At 34.8% G+C, this 19,042-nt stretch overlaps 1 protein-coding gene across 2 annotated transcripts in view; it reads left to right on the forward strand.

The window, feature by feature from the left end:
* Positions 1-325: 325 nt before the first annotated feature.
* The window catches only part of LOC143240188 (tubby-related protein 3-like), a 109,627-nt gene continuing 90,910 nt past the window's right edge, over positions 326-19,042 (forward strand). The window contains exons 1-3 of one of the 2 annotated variants that reach the window (XM_076482253.1): positions 406-438; positions 588-685; positions 12,372-12,450. In XM_076482253.1, the coding sequence (XP_076338368.1) occupies positions 639-685; positions 12,372-12,450 (126 nt within the window). In that variant the 5' untranslated portion in view covers positions 406-438; positions 588-638. Of the gene's footprint in view, positions 439-587; positions 686-12,371; positions 12,451-19,042 lie in introns of both variants that reach the window. The other variant, XM_076482254.1, reaches the window with a different exon arrangement.

Below are 19,042 nucleotides of genomic sequence, written 5' to 3' on the forward strand. Positions count from 1 at the left end.
TTACAGGCTGGAGGCAGGGACCTCAAAATTATTTATTCACATCAGGGGAGCCTGAGAATCACTGGTACATAAAACCGTTATATCAGTTAAGATGTTTGAATCTGTTATAAAGCTAATGTTGATGTTTATTTCAAGGTAGAATAACAGTTCGAAGGTTTCATAAAAACTGACACAAAGAAGTTACGTTTTGTGTTGCTCTCATATTGTATTGTATTATTGAATTTTATCACTAATATCTGCCAGTGGGGGAAAAATCAGTGTTTTCCACTTTTTTATTATACACTTCGCTAAACTCAGTTACTTTATTACGTTTTATAGTAACCACTACCGTTGCTATAACAACGGACGTAGTGGTTGTGTTTACACCTGGCACGAGGACACGTAAGCAGTCTTTGAAGGAGCACGGTATTGTTTCGATATGTTCCGCGGCAGAGAGAGGTAGGTTTAATATTGGTAGTTTCATATAAGAAAGATATGAGAGAATGCTCAATTATATATATAACAATCTGGCTCAATATTAACATTACGAATCAAAAATTGTTTTACTTACCATCCAAAATTTCATCTAAGCTTCTTTGTTTTATAAGATCTAACGTGGAAGATTATTAAATTGGAGACGTTGTGTGAGTCGTATCGTCATGGTAACTAGAAACGATGTGCCGGTTTGGTCTCGAGCGTTTAGTAGGTGGGTGTCTTTCCTGCGAAGTTAGGTTAACTCTGTTTTAACAACACTTAACAAAAATCGTGTCTTGGAGTTATAAAGTCGTTTTAATTATCTGAAATAAAATTTTATAATATTAATTAAATATAAAGTCCCCGTTGTTTTAATTTTAGAGCAAAGAATTTCTTTTCTTTTTAAACAAAAATCAATATTTACGAATATATGTATATATATATATATATATACCTACATATACACACACGCTATCTTGTGTTACTGGGTGGCATTTACTAACATACTTTGTATAGACATATATATAAGATTAAAAATAAATACTTTTTGGAAATACTGGGTTTTCCCATAGTACTAACGACTGTGATTCATAATGTTTAGGCCCGGCATGGCTAGGTGGTTAGGACGCTCGACCAGTAATCTAAGAGTCGTGAATTTGAATCCCCATCATATCAAACATGCTCACCTTTTCAGCTGTGGCGGCGTTATAGTATTTAGTAAAGAGTAGTCCACAATTTGAAGGTAGGTGGTGATGACTAGCTTCCTTTCCTCTTGTCTGACATTGCTAAATTAGGGACGGCTAGCACGGATAACCCTAGTGTAGCTTTGCGAGAAATGTAGAAAACAAACGATCACAATTTCTAATAAATTGTAATAAAATGTCTCAATGTTTAATCTCTAACGATGGGAAGGAATTTGTATTAAATGTCTACTGTCATAAAGTGTATCTAGTTAAAATATGAATACATAAAGTGTATCTAGTTAAAATATGAATACATAAAGTGTATCTAGTTAAAATATGAATACTTTTTACAGGTACTTTATGAGCTAGCTACCAATTACCACTGCATAACTGGTACAGTTTATATATATACATACATAAATCAATACAACTTGTAAAACCAGTTTTACTACACCGTGGGCTTTATTTCTGAATATTATTATGAAACAGAAAACAGCTGATGTGTTTTTCAGTTATTTCTTACTGAAAGTTTTAAAACTAATGTTTTATTTATTTGTTATTATTATTATTATCATTTTTAGTTTTACAGACTTATTTAGTAACATAATATTATTTTTTATAATCGTTAAAATTATTCTCTTGAAAATAATATCTATGATAATTAATTTAGTCGTGCAATTTCAAACAAGCTTTAAAAGTACGAAGATAAATTACTAAAAAATATTAGGCGATACTAAATACTCTAAACACAGACGTTATGTAAATGTATGGCTTTACATAATATAATATTATTCACTATTCGTAGCTCTTTAGCACCCCAGTGACACAACGGTATGTATGCGGACTCACCCCGTTACAAACCGGGTTTCGATACCCGTGGTGGGCAGAGCACAGATAGCCCATTACGTAGCCTTGTGCTTAATTCCAAACAAACAAACAACTTACAGCTGTTTAACCTAATCGGTGTCTTTTGTCTTATTCTATCAAGCGTCATCTTTCTCTTCTAACTTAAGACACATAACATAATAGTTATATATACTTAAGCTTAAAACTAACTTAAGATATCTAATACCCTTGGTTATCAAAATGACGTTTATTCATCATAATGTAATTTTTTTCTTTCCTACCTGGATGACAGGATCTTATTATAACATGAAAACTGATTATTTTCCCTTATTTATCAAGATTTGAATCAGGCAATATTAATACTATATATCAATCAATCTACTTGTTTCCAATTTGTCTAATAGTTTATTGTTATCTTAACATAGTTTTATAAGTCTCGTATCGAACATTTTACACTCTACTGTTACCTAGTGGACCGCTTTTACCAGGTGGAAATGTCTTCTGCTTTTCTTGCAACAGTACAGACCAGTGCAGTGAAAACCATTACAATTGTATAATTCAGCTTTTATTTCTGAGAATATTTAAAACCGGCTGAAATTCACGCTATGTTTTTTAAACACTAAGTACTTGAAAGAAAAAAACATGATATAAAAATACATTCGGTATTTCTTTAATATTATACTTTAAGAAATTTACATGTTTTTAACACGAAAGTTTCGTTTAAATTTTGAATAAACCTTAGTGTGGTACTTATATTTTTAACTAATTAGGTATAAGAAACGAATAAAAAGTGTTAGAGATAACTTTCAATGTGTTAATTATCTATAAGTTGAGACATTTTGGTAATCATATCATGTCAACATCATATATGTCGTCGGTATATGAATATATTTCTACATATATTACGTAATAGTAGGAAATACTTTTCGTAACAATTTAAGAGCTCGAAAACTTTATTTAATAAATATATATTGCTTTATGTCGAATATAAACAAATTCTGAGGGCTCGGAATGGTCAGGTGGTTAAGACACTCGACTCGGTAATCTAAAGGTCGCAGGTTCGATACCCCCGTCACACCAAAGATACACTTTCAGTCTTACACTGCAAAATTAGGGACGGTTAGTGCAGATAGCCCTCGTGTAAAACTAGAAGGAAGACAACTAGTCATCACCATCCACCGCGAACTCTTGGGCTACTCTTTTACCAACGAATAGTGGGATTGACCGTAACATTATAACGCCCCAACAGCTGAAAGGATGACGGTGTTTGGTGTCACGGGGATTTGAACTTGCGACCCTCAGATTACGAGTCGAATGCTTTAACCACCTGGCCATGCCTAGCCGAAAATTTTCGGAATATATCGGTTTGTCCTCTGATAACCATTTCTCAATAAAAGGTTGCCCAAGTGATAAAGATTCAGGTGATCTTTTAGAAAATATTACTCGTTGGTCCTACAATAGTTTTATTGTTTTAAAATTTTTACGTGTTCTACAGTAATTCCTCTACACTGAATCCTAAAGTGATATTTTTTTTCATCACTTACAGATTTTTCACAAAACGTCATGTGTACCTTTACATAAGTGATTAATTTTCATTAAAATCGGGTCACATTTTGTTATACTTAATATGTTGACAACCACTGGCTATAGATTTCTCAAGATCAATCGCGACGTGAGAGTCTCATTAATCGTTCTAGAACCTAAACATAAAACACAATAATAAAAAATGTTCACTACAGTAAATTAAATAATAATTAGATCTAACTAAGAGTTATTTTTTCTTCACGGTTTGTTCGTGATAGATAAAAAATGAGCATTATTTTCGAAGTTTACGTAGCTGAATTATGGAAAATCCGTTATTAAAACTAAAGCAATTTTTATGAAATTTAAATTTGCAGGCCTGTGTTTATTGACAAGGAATTTTGACATTGTAAGTCTTAAACGTACCTCTGGCTCACCAGAGGGCTAATTCTTAACATATGACGTTATTTAAAAAACATTTTGCCGAGCACGCTCCTTTGGTTATACGTGACTGAGTGTGACGTGACGCATGCTCTTTATCAACAAAAACTAATTATAAACTTTAAGAATAAGCAGCTGCTGACAGGGCAGTTGACGTGCTAACTACTAAGAGGCAAATCATATCAGTGTACATTAAAATCAAAATCGTGTGCTCTTTAGTGAAGGAATCACATAGCTGGTGTACACACACAAACATTCACACCGATGTAGTGTCTAAAGCTGTGAAAACTTATGAGAATACTCTACTGGTAATTTAGGTCCAGGAATCTAAGAAAACTATTTTTTTCCTGTATTTGTCGGTAACTTAAACTGCGTATGCTGCTCTATTTTAACGCTTGTAGCCTCGAAAAATGTATATGTTTGACGGTGGGATCAAACTGAGTATAAAACTAAATTTTAAAGTCTTGGTTTCGTGACCCGGATTTTGTTGTTGTTGTTATCTAGACTAGAGTAAAGATACATAGGTCTCGTTTCTTATCATTCATTTACTGAGGGGCCAAGCATAATCGGGTGGTTAGGTCGCTCGAATCGAATCCTCGTGACACCAAACATGCTCGCTCTTTCAGCCGTTATAATGTTACAGTAAATCCCACTATTCAATGGTGAAAGAGTAGCCTAAGTGTTGCTGGTGGGTGGTGATGACTAGCTGCCTTCCCTCTAGTCTTACACTGCTAAATTAGGGATGGCTAGCAGATAGCCCTCGCGTAGTTTTACCCGAAATTCTAAACAGTCATTCATTGAGTTAGATATTAAACCAATACTAGTAGACACTGCTAGTTGTATAATGTTCATAATGTTAAGTTTATTAATTGGTATAAGGAATTACACTTAAAGTTTAAAGTCGGATCACGTTTAATATTTTTTTGGAGAACGTCTCTTATTATTGGTGAATCATCAATTTGTTCCGTTAATCCGAACTCAATCAACCAAAGAAACGCTCACTATAGAATCTTAATGATGGCTTTATCGTTTCACATTTTGTAGGTAAAGAAATTAGCTGTAAGGTAGGACGATATGTATAACGCAGTGACCTTAATGTTAATCTATACGAAAGATCTGGCCCTATTTTAAAAACTCTTTTAGCATGATCGACCTTTACGGAAAATTGGTATGCTCGATGCAAAATTGTATTGCTGGCCTAAGTAATGAAAAACTGTGCGATAAAAAAATGTTGGTTGATTCAACATGCATTGAGAAAAACAAGGAAATCAACCTAAGACACAGAAAGGAGCACGCTAATGGTTCAGGAAATATATTTCAACACCCATGAACCATTTGGAAATATTATGCAACAGGGCACTAAGGTCAACAGGTAACGGACTAACTTTTGTCATCAAGAGGTTTGCAAAAACCAAAACAACAGTTAGTGGTGACGGGAGGGGTTTTCACTGATAAACCCACAGTTAATAAAACACTTAATTACCAAATACAGTGTACAAACAAGTAACTTACGCGTTGTGTAAAAACTTCTGTCCTCTTTATTATCATTTTTTGTACTACTTTATTATTAGTCTTATATTATTTCTACATTTTTCTTCTGACGTCGGAGCATCTGTAAGGTCCATGTATTAATATGTGTATGTAATGGTCACAGAGATTATTGGAACAATTGGGCCTGTCCCGAGAGCAGAACACATCACGTTTGTAGCAGTGGCAGAAGTAATAATATTTAAAACGTTGGATACTTGGTGTACAGAGACAGCTACGCGTGTTGTATGAGGCGGAGAACCGAGTAACTGCAGAAGTAAAAACATATCAGCCTTGAGAGGTGTATGTGTGTTCCGTCAGGTTGGTTTCTTTAATTCTGTCGTAGACAGTGGTGTTTCAATAACATGGCAGTGAGTTAAAAATGAGAATTCGTGCAATATCTCTTTTCCTAAACCTATCTTTCCCGTGTATGGATTTTAAATTATTGATAGACCTTTCAAACAACATTGTTAGCCAAAGGTCATTCATGCTGTTAACTATACTGATAATAGAGGTACGGAAATAAAGGAGGTAGTGTAAAGTCTATCTACTAATTCCTTCATTTTTTATGTCTGATCAACAACCTGTCTTGTTGGTCTTCTTGTTTCTACCAGAAGTATGCTTAATAATAATTACTGGAATTATTATGTTTCATTAAAAAGTAATAAGAGTTTAAAATATAGATTCAGGTACATCTGTTTGTTTCTAATTAAATCAGAATGAATCAGTGAATGTGAACTTGGCATGACCTGGCTGTTACGGCACTCGACTCGAGATCTGAGGACTACGGGTTTGAATCCCGTTATTGAACGTGCTTTCTGTCAACGCGTCACTGGTAGGCATCCCTTCAGTGTCTGTTTGTTTGTTTTTGAATTTAACGCAAAGCTACTTAAGGGCTATCTGCACTAGTCGACCCTAATTTAGTAATGTAAGACAGCTAGCCATCACCACCCACCGCCAACTCTTGGGCTACTCTTTTACCAACGAATAGTGGGATTGATCGTAACTTTATAACACCCCCACGGCTGAAAGGGCGAGCATGTTTGGTGCAACCGGGATTTGAACCCGCGACCCTCGGATTACGAGTCGAAAGCCTTAACATACTTGGCCATGCCGGGCCCCCTTCAGTGTCTCGGCGGTAAATATGAAGACTTGCAGTGCTACAAACCGAGTTTCCATACCAACGAATAATGTTACAGGGACGCGAACCTCAGATTACATGTTAAGCGACCGAACCATCTAGCCAGGCCGGGCTGGAGGAAGAGGTCTTTTGCACCTGACCCTCCTGGGTATCTAAAATTCAACATACCCAAATACCCACAAAGAAGAAGCTAAGCGAGTTTCTATACCCGATAGCCCATTGTAGTGGTTTGTGTTTAACTACAAACAAAACAGCAGTTGGTGAGATTATTATCATGATAATAACAATCTGATAGAGGGCTACATCCTAGTACTGATAGATGGAGCCTTTATTATAATTACTATATACTAAGTAAAACAGCATTATGACGCAATAGTGTTACAGCTTGAAGCGTAACAAATGAAACAGAATGGATACTGTTAAAGGAACATTCTCACTTTTCAACATCGATACGGAGAACTTACTTCTCCAACTGGCAAGCAAGTCTTAGGCTAGAAACCTTTAATAATATAATGGTTGTATTCATAATGAAAGTAAATTTTGGTGGTTCATTTGTGACCTACTTTAATACAAAATTTAAAGCCTTGGTATAAGTAGTACAATCAATCTGATTTCATCTTTTCATTTAATTTCCCGCGTCAGAAGCCAAACGCAAAACCACATCAAGAATTTTGAACAAAGTTCTGTGGTTATTTCATATCATGCTATTTCGTGAATGTCACTTGAACTTCGGTAATAATATATCAGCAACCTTTGAAATACCATACACGTAAATATGACTCTGTGATGATATATTATACATAAAATACAGCTTATACTGGGGCATAACTGGTGGAGGGGGAGTTTGATGGACCAATACACTCCCGATATTTTTCGATGCCCTTTCCTGATTGGATTGTGGGTAAATATGGAAACAACCATTCAGTAATAAAAGTTATTGGTCATAATAACCATGAAATAACCAATAATGAAGCACAATTAATTAATAAAGCTAGTAAAAAACTCGTAATTGTCATTCTGGTATATTGCAGTTTTCTGCTCTTATGTTCGTTTTGTTACATTGAAATTTCACTCATTAAAAAAAACATTTAACGGGTGTATTGAGGTTAAAATACTATAGTTTTCAATTTTGAAATTTGACGATTATATAAGAAAAAACAAATAATAACCACTACAGGCAACTAGGTCTACCTTTTTGGTTAATTCGGCCGCGCATATGCTAAACGAAATTTGCGAGTTCCGTCTAAGTTATAACGATGTGTTAACCTAATAATACGTTGACCGTGAAGTTCGTAGTTAATAATACAGTAATCGCCCAAAATGTTGAGTGTGTGACTAATGTCAGTGATCATGTATTTAAATATAACTTTAGAGGGTATACTTGTGAAATATTTTAAGTTTAGAAGCCAAAAATGACTGAAATCTTAAGGCGAGAACTACAGACGAGAAACGGTTTGAAAAACAACAATATTAGCGTCTAGGCTGGTTGTACTTCTACCGTTGACCGTTGATAACACGGAGAAATCTGCCCGTGTGATATCAAGTTGAGGACTCTGTACCCGTAGGGCTACGTAAGCGAAGTGCGAATTTGATACACCAAGTAAAAAACAATACACATTTGATACTATGGTTCTTGTCTGTTTACTCCTTTGATACCATGGTTCTTGTCTGTTTACTCCTTTCATTCTTTTTCACTCACTAGTGTTTAAGAACACGACAGAGTGGCGACTGATTGATTTTCCACAAGTATGCATTTTAATCATTTTTTTTCTCCTGGTAATAAATTAGAAGCTCTATGTTTGTATAATAGATCTAAACTTATTATACATCTTGGAAACAAAGTAACTAAGCCGTTGTTGATTCATAATGTAGACATTTTGCAAGGATTTGATGGTGCAAAAAAAATTAGGGTGTGGTCTAGTGATAAACGTGTCGGGATTGTGATCGAGAAGTCTATAAGGTTCGATCCTCGATATACCATTTAAGACACTCTGCAGTGCCATCATAGCGAGCACAGTCAGTAATACTATACTGTTAAAGATAACTGCGTAGGCGGCGAGTGATATCTACTAATGAACTTCTTCAAGGTAAAAAGTTCAAAAGTAAGACCGACTATGTCTAAATCTTCATTTTCCTGGCCAGGCCATTTAACCTAGGTTTTGTATAAAGCACTGCTCTGGTTGTTAATATCAAATACCAGACAGATCGTTTATAGTAGATTTGACTTGTTTGTTTGTTTGTTTTTTAATTTCGCGCAAAGCTACACGAAGGCTATTTGCGCTAGCCGTCCCTAATTTAGCAGTGTAAGACTAGAGGGAAGACAGATAGTCATCACCACCCACCGCCAACTCTCGGGCTACTCTTTCACCAACGAATAGTGGGATGGACCGTAACATTATAACGCCCCCACGGCTGAAAGGACTAGCATGTTTGGAGCGACGGGGATTTGAACCCGCGACCCTCGGATTACGAGTCGAACGCTGTAAACACCAGGCTATGCCGGGCCCAACAATAAATTATTTTAGAATTTCATCTTTCTAAAATATTTATAGCTTTTTATTTCTTCATTCTTAAAAACTAAGTGAATATATTCGAAACTAACAATAATAGTTAAACTATAGGTCCACGATGGGTCGTCGGTAAGTCTAAAGAAAGGATTTCGATACCTGCGATGGGTAAAGCATAGATTGCCAATTATATAGTTTTGTGCTTAAAAACAACCAGACTTAGGATTTAAATATACTGGGTAAGTCTAAAACTTTCGTTTGCTGTTTAAACACTCAATAATTATTATAATTTGCATTATTTTCTATTCTCTAAAGCACAAACTTATTTTACACTCGCCACTGAACTAATAGGGAAAACAAAAACATCAGTGAACGTAACTTTAGTGGCTGGAAGAATGAACGGTTTAAACGTTTAACAGTCTGTAAAATAAATGTTTCCAAACATTTACTAGCAACCCTTAGATGAAGTTTAGTTATCTCAATGTGTTTATTTAACAGCCTCTCGTAGTTACTAAAATGCGAAAGCCCGGCATGGTCAGCTGGGTTAAGGCGTTCGACTCGTAATCTGAGGGTCGCGAGTTCGAATCTCCGTCGCACCAAACATGCTCGCCCTTTAAGTCGTGGGGGCGTTAAAAGTTACGGTCAATCCCACTATTCGATGATAAACGAGTAGCCTAAGAGTTGGCGGTGGGTGGTGATGATTAGCTGCCTTCCCTCTAGTCTTACACTGCTAAATTTGAGACGGCAAGCAGATAGCCCTCGTGTAGCTTTGCGCGAAATTCAAAAATAATCAAACAAACTAAAATGCTCCATGATAGCTCAGTGTTAAATCCGAGGGGTTTATAACGCCAAAAATAGGGTTTCTACACCCAACATAACTCTTGCTTATCGAAAAACAAACAAGCTACTGAACAATTACCATACACACTTTTCCTCCATGTTTGGGACAGAAGCATTTTTAGTTCGTTAATTAATTGCGAATGATTTTCAGTTAATGTGAAGCTATAAATTAAGTCTAAATTGTAAGTTTCCTGCGATTTTATTGACGACAGTTTATCTAACTAATGACAAAATACCGACTTTTCTACAAGTTTGATCTTCTTTGTCCTTTAATTGTACTTCGTTTTTGGAGCAGTTTCTTTAATTAGTAAAAGTATTTAAACTACAACTGTTTTAGCTGATAACATGACTTATTGGTCAATATAGTAACATTGTTTTAAGGACTTTTCAACTTCTCTATTTTTTGTATACAAATATAATATTAACTTCCGGTCAAAGCAAGCTACGTATATTGATCAGAAGTAGAAAGCATAGAACTAGTAATCAGTGTATATAAGATATAGGAATGCATTGTTTCGTCACTTCGATGACCCGGCATGGCCATGTTCTTAGAGCGCTTGACTCGCAATCTGAGGGTCGCCGTTCAAATCGCAATCCCACCAAACATGCTCGCCCTTTCAGCCGTAGAGACGTTATATGAAGATCAATCACACTATTCATTATTAAAAGAGTAGTCCAAGAATTGGCGGCGGGTGATTATGACTATTTGTCTTCCCTCTAGACTTTCACTTCTAAAATAGGACGGTTAACGCAGATATCTCTCGTGTAGATTTGCGCAAAATTGAAACACAAAGTAATGTATTGGTACCCTCACCGAAAAGGATATTTTGGACCATAAGCCCAAAAATATTCCATGAGGTTCTACCAACTCAGAAATCTGAGGCTATGTTCAATCATAATCATTATATTAAAATAATGAATGCCCCCAGTGGCTCAGCGGTATTTCTGTGGACTTACGACGCTAAACACCGGGTTTCGATACCCGTGATGGGCTGAGCACAGATAGCCCCATGTGTAGCTGTGTATGTAATTCTAAACAACAACAACAAAATAATGAATATAAAATTGAATTAGATGTAATATAAAATAAAATTAGATATATTAAATATTTCAACCAGTCATGTGTATCCAGCGCGTTTCACTTTACTATAATGTCCAAGAACGAACTACCCTCTCAGCAGATTTAGGCTCATACCATTAAAAAAAAAAAATATATCCATGAGAGAATGAAAGTAAAGCAAATGCGAATAATGGAGGTGGTCTTCAAACAGTAATCCAGTTGGGGGCGCTGACGGTCACCTGAGATAACGTGTTTGCTATGTTGGGAGTAGCAGTGAGCTTAACATTGAAGGAAATATTAGTCTAAACTTTGAATTAGCTTAAAGTTTTGAAAGTCTTCTACCGAGTAGCAAAGCATTGGCCTTAAATAACATATCTTCGCGTCAGAGCCATCTAACGGAATAGTAATAAATTAAGTCCACAGTTTCAGTAATGAGAAATCGTTAAATGCCTTAAAAGATTAAAACGATCCATTTCTCAAGAACATTGTCTTAAGGAAGTAATAATAGTAGTTGTTTATAAAAAAAATTAGACGTATGAGAATCATTAAAACATTTAATAAACTGGGCCTTAAATTTTCTTTAGAAACTGTTCTATCAGTTTAGATACAAAAAAAGCGAAATATTTCATCGGTTGTTTCTAAGATATATTAAAGGGATCTAGAGATGAAGGTTTTATTTGTGGTTGTTTTGTGTGTGTTTGTTTCGGATTTATAGCCCTAAACTACACAAGTGCTATTTATTTCAGACGTCCTTAATTTTTCAAGTATAGACTAGAGTGAAGGCAGTCAGTCAGAAATATTCTTTTACTGTTCTAATCGAAAAGTGAGATTTGAACATCACCCTTATAACATACCCACGGCCACAATTGCGGATTGAATTTTTTGTTTATTAGATAACAGTAAATGGACTTATGTTTGTTTGTTGGAAGGTAAATACAAAGCTATAATACAATGGACTATCTGTTATCTGCCCACAGCGGGTATCGAAGTCCGGTTTTTAACGTTGTAAGTCCGCAAACGTATAACGTGAAACATGGATTTTTGGATCCACAGTTTAGTATATTAATAACTAAGCCATATCTGCTCATACTCAGTAATACTTGCTGAGCAAAACTATATTAAATTGAGCTTATATTATTTGAACGAATCGATCTTTTGTCATGAACAAACCCGTTTTCACACCATTACCCTTGATCAAGATTATCAGATAAAAAAAACATTGCTATTGTCTGGGCAAAAAGCAATCAATTTGTTTCACCAACAAAATCGTTATAAACTGGGATGACAAAAGTTGCAGTGCCTCCACTTTTTATACAGAGATTCATAATTCGAATTTTTCTTTTTTCCTGTAGTTCAGAGTGGACATCATCGCCACCAGGTAGCGCTGAAGATGAACCAGCAAGACTCCGACAGCAGAAAATTGAACATCAAGTACGTTAACATTTATTCTCTGATAATATAGTGTGGAGTTGAACCATATCTATTTATTCATTTCCGTCCTAGCAGTTCTTCACGGATCACAATTACGTGGAATTTAACTTGCTATCAAATAATAAGTACAAAAACTTTGTTCGCCTCAAAACATACATATACTCAAATATGGCGAAGGCTTAACACAAAATGCTAATTAATTTTATAATTTAATAAAACAATGATTTAACGGAAGAAAACAAACACTTTACCGAAATATACAACCATCGTGAATTTTGAAACTTACATAATACGGTTGAAACTTCCACTGAGACACAGCAGTAAAATAAAAAGCAATTCCATGCTAAGCATGTATGTGAATTCTCCAGATAAGCCCTTTCATACGACATGGCGTTCGTTCACTTAAAAAATTACCAAAAGAAATAACCAGGATTGGTAATTCCAATATTCATAATTATTTGTTTGTTTTTGTTAAATTATGAAATCTGGTTTCATGAGTTAAGAAAACCGGATTTTATTTGTCAACGTTTGTTTTTGAAGCAACAACTTCCACGGATTTGGTTTAGTGTTTATATTTTGTATGTATTGCTAAGGTGCTAGGGTTATTGGTTGCTGTCCCTAATTTTGAATTACTGGCTGGAGGAAAGACAGCCAGCTAGTGGTACTCAGCAGCGTGGATTGTTGTCACGATTATAATATAACCACAGCTTATTTAGAAGAAAACGCTGTAGCACGCGGATTTGAGCCCTGTTCACAATGTTTGGTATACAGAACTTTCCTACGAGTTCAGCCCGAGCTCTCTGTTCCCCCCCCTCCATTTGTTTAGCGGTAAATGTGTATAGTTACGCCATAAAAAAAAAAAACGAACTGGTTTTGATGCCCTGTATTGGACAGAGTACAGACAGCCCATTTTGGGTTTAACAACTCTCAAAATATAACTCGAACCCTTTGCTTGTAAACAAACTTATACCAATAGAAAAAATATGTTAAACGATATTTTAATGTAATATTTTACCTATTCGTTCGTTATGAGCCCTCAAGCTAACCACTCAGCCAGCAAGACGTATTACTATAATCCTCAAACATATCGTATTTTGAGTAGTGTATATAACGAATTTGAAAACAGTGTAAGGATTTAAACGTTATTCGTAAGATCACACACAAACATATATATATATATATATCCTGAATGTAATTTATATAGTTATATAAATTATTTTCAATTTTAAAACATAGTTTGTTGGATTTGGTTTAAATTTCGCGCCAAGCTTTTCGGAAGTTATCTGGGCTAGCTGTTCCTAATTTAGCAGTGATAAACTACAGAGAGAGCAGCTAGTTATCACCACACACCGCCAACTCTTATGATACTCTTTTACCAGCGAATAGTGGGCTGTGCCCCAACATTCTAATGCTGCCACGGTTGAAAAGGCGAGCACGTTTGGTGACGGGTATTAAAAGCTGCAATTGACAGATTGTGAGTCGAGTTCTCTTACCACTAAGTTGTGTTAGGCCTTTAGAATGTAGCAAAATAATTTGTTGTGGTGAGATGAAACTCATTGTATTAACACACGACATGGAACATGGTGAAATGACTGTATTCACTAGTTATGAGAAACAAATACTTATAATAAACTATTTATAACAGAAGCAAACATTAAGCTTTGATTGGGTAAAAAAGTTTTTTTTAAAAAAAAGGAATATTCAATCTACCATGTAATCGAAAATACGAAACGGAAAATGATAAAAAAAAAGAAAGTTGTACTTTAATAAAAACAAAATCTAATGAGGGCGTTCTTTATTTGCTGAGTCATCTCGTCGCAGCTTTAAAAGATAAGTTTCTTAACATTAAGCTATGAAGTGGAAGTATAAAAAACAAATCTTTTATTTCCTAACCAGTTTCTCGCTACAACGTTTCATATAGATACACTAACAAAACTGTTTTTCGACTCTTCACAGAACTAGTTCAACTTTGAGTAATGACGTTTTTTCTGCCGATAGATGTCAGTGTTTTTTATTTTTCTGCTCAGTTGTCAAGAGAGCATCCTGTCGAATTTTTGTTGATTTGTTCCTACTTTTCATTGAGCGGGATAACTGATTATCAGCTGAAACTGTTCCTTAGTAATCTATCAAAACGGGTATCCAACAAAAAAAAAACACAAATGTAACTTGTTTACCATTTTGTTGATATGTGGAATGTATCTACTAGATTCTTAATATCGCAAGGCATTCTGGTTGTTTTCTACATGATTCAGATTTCTGACATTTTCTCTCAACGAGATCGGCAGAACAACCAACGATTTAATATCCTTGTTCTAGTTTAGCTTTTCGATTTGAGACCAACCGTAGCTTGTTCTTACATAGATTGTTACCAGTAAGGCTTTAAAATCACATCATGTCGAGGGAATAATTTTATGAATTTTCCTATTACAACACTAAATGGAAAGAACTGATTAAAAATGGGAATAAATGGCTAATATTTTGAAAGTAAAAAGTGCCAGAGGAAGGACTTCAGCAGTAATTAGTAGAAGTAATTTCAATATTAATTGTATTTTTATTTACATTTTTTCTGTGGTTACAGAAACTATGTAATTAACTGTCATTGACTCACACGCAGAGTGATGCATAAAATGTACGTAAAAAATGTGTTAAATTGTTTTGTTGTTAAGTAATCCAATAATATAGGAATTTTATTCTTCATGTAAAGTAGAAACTCGTTTAGTCTGCTATTTGATCTTTTGTTGGATAAACTGATACGACGACTTTCATGCCTATCTTCTTTGGTTTCTTTTATAGAGTTCAGTAACCAGTCCTACACAGCTTTGTTTTATTAATTGGCGATAATGTTTTCTGGCTAATACTTGTTTGTCTATTTTCTTATAAGTCAGCGTACATGGGTTACTTGGTTATGGAGTGTAGTCTAACGGTTTATAAATTTTGCATATAATTATAATAAAATAGGTAATCAAAGATCGTGAATTCTGTTTTACTCTATCAAATGATGATAAAATTATAGTTACTGTTAGCACCAGGAAGGTGTTAATCATGTTGAACGAAAATAAGAAACACTGGTTTTCTCTTCGCCGGTTTTCGACTTTGGGACGCACTGGATAGCTAAAAAGCTGCATGTAAACTAGAGATAGAGCAACTATGCCAAGTAGTTCTTGATATCTAGCTTTTGATGACCCGTAGAGAATAAAATCTAGATGAATTTTGTATTGCTTTAATATGGGCGTTCGTACCATCCATATATAGAGTGCCAGAACACTCTCCAATTATTGGTCTAGGTTTTTCTTTTCATTTTTTAAACATACTATTATATTTGTCCTCTGTTAATCTGTAACTTAATGCTGACTTCTGTTTTCTTAAAGTTAATTTGCTTTTCTTAAGTTCCTCATCTTATAATCTGTTTTGTAGCTGTTGTGGCTATTGGTTCCTTCTTTATATCTTCTTTATACAAAAACTCAGTTGCCGCTTTTGTTTTTGACTGTTTATCTCTGGAAACATTTTTTGGTTGAATAGATCGTTCAAGTTTTTCTACTAACACATCCTCTTATATCGGGAAATTAATTTACTCGTTTTGAATATTGACAGTACAGATATTTACTATTTAGCTAACAACTGTAATTTATACTAAGTCTGGGTCCATTACCCACTATTTATTTTTCGAATTCTTTTTACTACTATCCTCTCAGACGATAAGCTGGTAGGCATGTAACTTTACATTTATAGTTTCAAACCCTGCGATGAACACAGAGCGGACTCTTTTGTAATAACAAACATATCTCACTAGAAGCCTATTTATAGTAACTTTTAACTGGATGGACAACTACAGAAAAGTTGAAATTTTGTCCATCTTTCATCCTTTACTCGTATTAAGGACGTTTTCAGCATTACTTTGAAAGTGGATAAATGTCCTTCCCATTTTTTGAGTACTTTGAGTGTTCATAAAATCGATGTTGTAAAGAGACAACGGCTGAAACATGCCTTTCTTCTTCCAGTGATCTTATCATCAGCAGATAGTAAATCTGTCATCCTGGTAGTCTTAGATTAGAATGGAAAAGCGTTATCGTTTTGTGTTAATTAGTTTCTCTATTCAAATACTACATTTAAGATATGCTAAATAACAGTATGCTCATTTAGAGGGAATTAGGAAGCAGTAGGCTCCGATATAGAGGCTCATCTTGTTTCTCTTAATGGATTACTTTTGTTACGTATTGTAATTTATCTGGGATGAGTTTCCGATTGATTTTGTTACGTAATAACCGGAAATTTAAAATTGAATTTTGAAGTTAACACTCCTACGAAAAGACGTTTCTAGTCCTGATTTCTCCAAGCCCGTTCCCCTGGCTGTGGTTTCGCTAGATAGTAGATAGGGACAGTGGGAATCTCGTTAATCCATTCATTAATGGATTTAAATGGCAATTTCATTTAAATACAAAATTATTAGCCTAATATTAATAACCTTTCAAGTTGCTCTGGGGCCTATTAGGCCCCACTTTTCATAGGAGTGTTAATTAAATGTCAATATTTATCAAATTTATAATATATGTCAACAAGATTGGTATACACAATTTTCTTTTTTAATACAAATATATTAATGTACAGACAAAAAACAACAATTCATAATAACGGTTATTAATAATAGTTATTACAAATGATTGTTTATATACGAGAGTTTTACATACTTACAGACAGTAATAATTCTTAAATCCTGTCTAGTACTGAATATTTTATTGGTGATCCAGATCCAAGACGAACAAATCAATCCTTTGTCGAAATTGTCACACCTCGCTTAAGCTTGACTGGCCTCACGCTGTTTACAAGCTAACTTTTTCCGGCGAAGATATCTAATGTCCTCGTAGAAATACTAACGTCCAAAATTAATTCACTGAAGTTAAACGGTTTGTAATGTTCGAAATCTGAAAACGTTTCTGGTCAGGTTCTGTAGTTTCCCGATTAATAAACGTAATCACAATTATATATTCCGAGGCTTATAGCACAATGACTGTAGCTGACCAATAATAATCTTTGTCGGGCGCGTCTGGCGTCGGTTTTATATAGCAGTCACGCGAGTTTCTCGAAGTTTCGACAATATAGCACACCAGTGTTTTCGTAAAACAAGTATTGTTGATTCTTAGTTTCAAAAATATTCTATAAATTTCTAAAACAGGCGAAACTTGTGCAATACAAGTCAACAATATACGTCACGTGCAAAAAAGAAAACTATACCGAAACAAACGTAGGAACTAAAATAAATATACAACAGTAAAACTATTACACTTTTTAAATTGGTTTGAATGTGAATAAAATGTTGCTTCTTGTGGGCGGTGGGGGTGAACTGCTTCTAAGAGAATGACTAATGTTCGCCCCTTTCAGTGGCTCAGCGGTATTTCTGCGGACTTACAATGCTAGAAATTGGATTTCGATACCCGTGGTAGCCAGAGCACAGATAGCCCATTGTGTAACTTTGTGCTTTATTATACGCAAGCAAACAAATTACTGCTGCTACAAAAACGCTTTCAAACACTGGTGTTTAGAGTATAACACAACTGATTGTTTTGTGCACTTTCTGACAAAATGGATTACCTGCTGTTTTCATTTTACAGTTGTGATATTTAAATCCTTTGTGTGTTATTTTGAGGTCCATTTGTTTTGTGTATATCAGCTGTAAGAAATTCCACTCGAAGCTTGTACGTCAACAAATATCCTTACTTCTTAACGGAAGGTGATAGTATTGTTGTTTTTTAAACACCAGAATTGTTTCACAAAACAGAAGTTATATTGTTTTTAGCAAAATATTTGTGTTAAGTATATAGTGCTTGCCCATTTTCTGTTTCTTTTGTGCCGACAGGTGTGTGTGCGTGTGTTGTAGCAAAGCCACATCGGGCTATCTGCTGAGTCTAGCGAGGGAAACTGAACCGCTGCTTGTAGCGTTGTAAATACGTAGACTTACCGCTATTCCAGCGGGGACATGCCGACAGCTATAACACATGTTTATATTGAAAAGTTTGCAATGACCCGTTCAAATACCTTGGTATGTTTAATAAGTTAAAATCACATCGTTCTTTATTGTCATTCAATCTGGTTCTGTAAGAAAGAAAAAAATATGTGATCACGAGCTGGAGTATAAATAGAAAAACCTCACGTGCTTTATTTAAAGAATCACTATGTTATCATATGTTTTTCCAGTTAATTAGGTTGCCTTTAGTGTCTAGGAGATAAGCTTAAAGACTTATAATGCTAAAATGTTTGTCTCGACCCCAGCCACAAACACACTGTAGACAGCTATAATTGTTAATAAGCTTTCAGTTTAAAATAGTAACGATCTTTATTCTAATATTGTGTAGTGGGAATTTACCTCAATTAACCATTTTTATATATACGATGAAGTGGAAACAGCTCTGATAAAAACATATAAAATTCGACGTTTCGGAAACTTAACTTGCCATCACTAAGTACAAAGTAAACATTTTCGGCCATAAGTATTGTTAATGTGAACGCCTTTAACAACATGATTCCATTAAATTATACTTAATCATAAGACTATAGTCTTTGACCAATCTATTAGGAATTTTCAAGAATTGGAAGAGTA

This window comes from Tachypleus tridentatus, chromosome 13, assembly GCF_004210375.1.
Source record: "Tachypleus tridentatus isolate NWPU-2018 chromosome 13, ASM421037v1, whole genome shotgun sequence".
NCBI classification, from domain to species: domain Eukaryota; kingdom Metazoa; phylum Arthropoda; class Merostomata; order Xiphosura; family Limulidae; genus Tachypleus; species Tachypleus tridentatus.